A 3,523-nucleotide genomic window follows, 5' to 3' on the forward strand; every position below is an offset into this window, starting at 1 on the left:
AGGAGCACAGAATTATTTGTCTTTGTTTTTGCTGTCAATCTCAGGTTTTATCTGGGAGCTCCCCAAGCTTCCTATGAACAGCAGTATTTTCTTTGTTTCCTTCAGTAATTTTTATTTACAAAGTACGCAACAGAAGAACTTTTCAAGTTCTCACTTTGTAAATAATCCTTTGAAACAATGCTGCCAATGCCATTCAGAAGAGTGGCAAGGAAGAAGAACTTTTTTTTTCGCCACAGCCACTCCCATGTAACCCACCCTTTCCCCATTACTTTCTCCAAGGTAGCCTGGACTACGTAAAACCTGGGGGTGGTCCCCCCATTGCCAGTGAATGGGTTAATAAGCATAATAGACATTTTATCTGGCCTTTCAGCTCACTTGACACTTGCCCCTCCATTTTCTGTTTTCCTCTCTTTTTTCTTCATCCCCCCCATTTGGAAAAATAAATCATCCAACTGATTGTATATGTTTTCATCTTCCGCCTTCTATTTCATCTTTTAATCCAGAGAAACCCCTTGTGTTACTGCTCTTTACTTACTCTCACCTTTCCATCTCCCTCTCTGGAAACTTCTGGAAGTTGGATGCCACCCTACCACTCCACTAGTAAGAAGCATGGCCTCAACTGTGTCAAACCCAAAGCCTCCTTCTTCATGTTTCACTCCTTTAGGAAGACCTAACATCTTACATCTTAATTGCTGTGTTCAGCTGCTCTTTCCTATATTCCTTTCTCTGCCAGAATTCTGGTTTCCCCTCTCGCTCTGGGCCTGGATGCTATGCCTGATAGCAGTCCTCTTTGTACTCTGTGGGGTTATCAGGGCATTAAAAGTAGCCTGGCTGACCAGATCCTTTTCCATCTAGACCAAGATATCTTCAAGGACCACAGGGTATTCAATAAATAACAGACAGCAAGCAATCAGAGTTTCTCCTGGCTAAACTGAGATCTTCTTCCAAGGCTTAAGAGTTTATGGAGAACAGAGAAGAGTTTGGGGCCAGAGATGAATAAATCTGTGTCAAGAAACTTTTTCTTTTAAAACAATCTTCATGTTGTTTAGTTACTTCTGCTTAGATTCTCAGGTTAACCCAACTTCAAACTCAAGTAAGAATCCAGTTACCCTAAGAGTAGTTAGTGATAGAGCAGGTTTTGTGTGTGGGAAGAGTGAATGAGGAGGTCTGAGAGGGCAAGGCAGAACCGGTTGAGCCAGGTCTTATAACACTCCCTGGGTTCCAGTCACCAGATCTACTTTTTCAAGTAAAGGTGGACACGGAGTTGAAACCTTCTCCAGGCTCTTCTCATTCCTGGATTTTTCAGGATCAGATGCACTGAATGACCAGCTGGGTAGGCAGTCATGATAAAGTTGCACAAAGTATTCCAGAAGCTGTAGGCATCAATGATGTTTGACATGGAAACAAATAGAGCCAGTGCATTGGTAATGTAGAGGATGAGAGCGTAGGTAGTTGACTTGATGGCACCCAAGTGAGCCTCCATGCTGGAGTCTCTGGATCCTGTGGTGCTGTTTTCCATGTGCAGGGTGTGCCTCTTGAGTGAGGCGATCAGCAGAGTGGCTGCCATGATGAACATGGTCAAAGGAATGAAGATCCCCACATAATATAAAAAAGCCAGGTTGACCACATTGGTCTCAGAGTAGTATTTCTTCTTTGTGGAGTTGGAGGAAGGAATGGGAACAGAATTGTTCACATACACATTGAAGACGTCTTTAGAGAAGAAGGAGCTCAAGCTGATGGAAACCAACACTGACAGACTCATGAGCTGAGGCATCAACCCTATGATCTTCCGCTTCATCATGAGGAACAAAGGGTTAGTGAAGTTCGCAATTTTAAGGCAGTAGAAGACATTGAGCCAGGCAGCAAACCAGAGGTTACAGTAGCTCAGAAACACAGTGCTGGCTTTGAAGAATTTATACGCGCCATTTTGGTTATAAATGCTCCTGAAGAATAGACTACAAGTAATCTCTACCATTAGCCAAATCTGTAGCAAGAGCCTGGAAAAACTCAGCATCAACATAAGATGGTCACCGGTGGGGAATCTTTTGCTCCTGACCCATTCAGTCCCATAGATGATGGTGATAAAGCCATTGCCAATGATACCAATGCTAGAGAATATCGTAGAGATCACAAAAGTGAAATAGACTTTATACCTGGAAGAATTATTGTCAGTAGCATCTGTGGTTACTCTCGCCATTCTGTCTGACTCTTGACTTTTAGATTCCTCACCGAGGAGTGATATCTCTGCGTAATCCTCCCACAAGTCAGTGTTACAGCAATACTCCCTCTCTTAGCCGATAGTCATTTCCTATTTTTCTTCATTTGCTTGCCACATGACCACAGGTAAGAGGCTTGACATGCAAATTATGAAAGGATTTGGTTACTGACTCTGACTCCATTTCATAAACGCCCATTTGTTTGGAGGTTTCAGAAGCTTATTAAACAGAACTTACAATGAATGTCTAGCACAGCATCTCCACATCTTTCTTTCTTTCTTTCTTTCTTTCTTTCTTTCTTTCTTTCTTTCTTTCTTTCTTTCTTTCTTTCTTATTTATTTATTTATTTATTTATTTATTCAACAGAATCCCAACTTAGGAATCTCAGTGTCCTAGCTTTTTTTTTTTTAAACCTATCTCACAAGACTTGTGCTACTTGTTTATTATTTGTAAAATCATCCTGCCGTCTCATGTTTCTTTTCCTTGCTGCCCAGGCTAGGTTATGATTCTGTTGCTATTGCTGCCTAAACAGCAGGGATTACAGGTATTCACCACTGTGCTTTGTCTTCTTGCCTTCTTTCCTATTGCCCATATTTTGCAAGAAATTTTAGTTTTGCAGTTATCATGTAAGCAAAGAACAAACTCATTTTAGCCTACACATGAATATCTCTCACTTAGAATGACACGCCTTCTGGAAAGGCCTCAGATAGTACACAGAAAAGGCAAAACGGGATGATGACACAGTCCTCCTCTGAGAGGATGGCTTTGTCTACCTCTGGTCATTGGACAGATGTAAGAGCAGGAATGAATTTTATGTCCTGTGAGGACCAGGAGACTGCTTGTTGTGACTCCATGTTCCTGATCTCCTGGTTCCCCTAACAGCACCAGCACTCTTCATGTGACGTGCACCGCACCCCCCATGTCTGCGCTCTGTGCGCTGGCACCCAGTTTGCGAGCTTCGGGCAAGGGGGCTGGAGGTTAAAATACACAGACACACACAGAGAGACAGCGACACGGGTCATCCTTGAATTCCCCAAGAATGCCCCCTTTATTGTGTTCAGGGGCAGATTATATAGAGATAGCCACACCCCAGCCAAACCCACCAGAAACCACTCTCCTGCCATTAGGAACTCCCGAAGGTCTAGTGCTCAGAGCATCTGTAGGCACTCCGATTAGGGGATTACAAGAAATTCAGGATCTGGGGTCTCACTGCTCCCAACATTCATGTATCCAGAACAATTTTGTTTTTTGAGTTTTCATGGTTTCTTGATTGACTTTGGTCAATGATTTTGTACACTGAGTTTCAT

The 3,523-nt window shown here is 42.7% G+C and overlaps 1 protein-coding gene across 1 annotated transcript; it reads right to left on the minus strand.

Moving 5' to 3' along the window:
• Positions 1 to 1,234: 1,234 nt before the first annotated feature.
• On the minus strand, positions 1,235 to 2,197 carry Tas2r40 (taste 2 receptor member 40). The gene has a single exon (XM_057755432.1). It carries the CDS (start codon positions 2,195 to 2,197, stop codon positions 1,235 to 1,237), a length of 963 nt encoding a protein of 320 aa, XP_057611415.1.
• Between the last annotated feature and the right edge of the window lie 1,326 nt (positions 2,198 to 3,523).

This window comes from Chionomys nivalis, chromosome 1 (assembly GCF_950005125.1).
Source record: "Chionomys nivalis chromosome 1, mChiNiv1.1, whole genome shotgun sequence".
Taxonomy (NCBI): Eukaryota; Metazoa; Chordata; class Mammalia; order Rodentia; family Cricetidae; genus Chionomys; species Chionomys nivalis.

What these genes read in the sequence shown, in the direction of transcription:
- Tas2r40 (XM_057755432.1), bottom strand. Translation starts at nt 2,197, where the DNA reads ATGGCGAGAGTAACCACAGATGCTACTGACAATAATTCTTCCAGGTAT.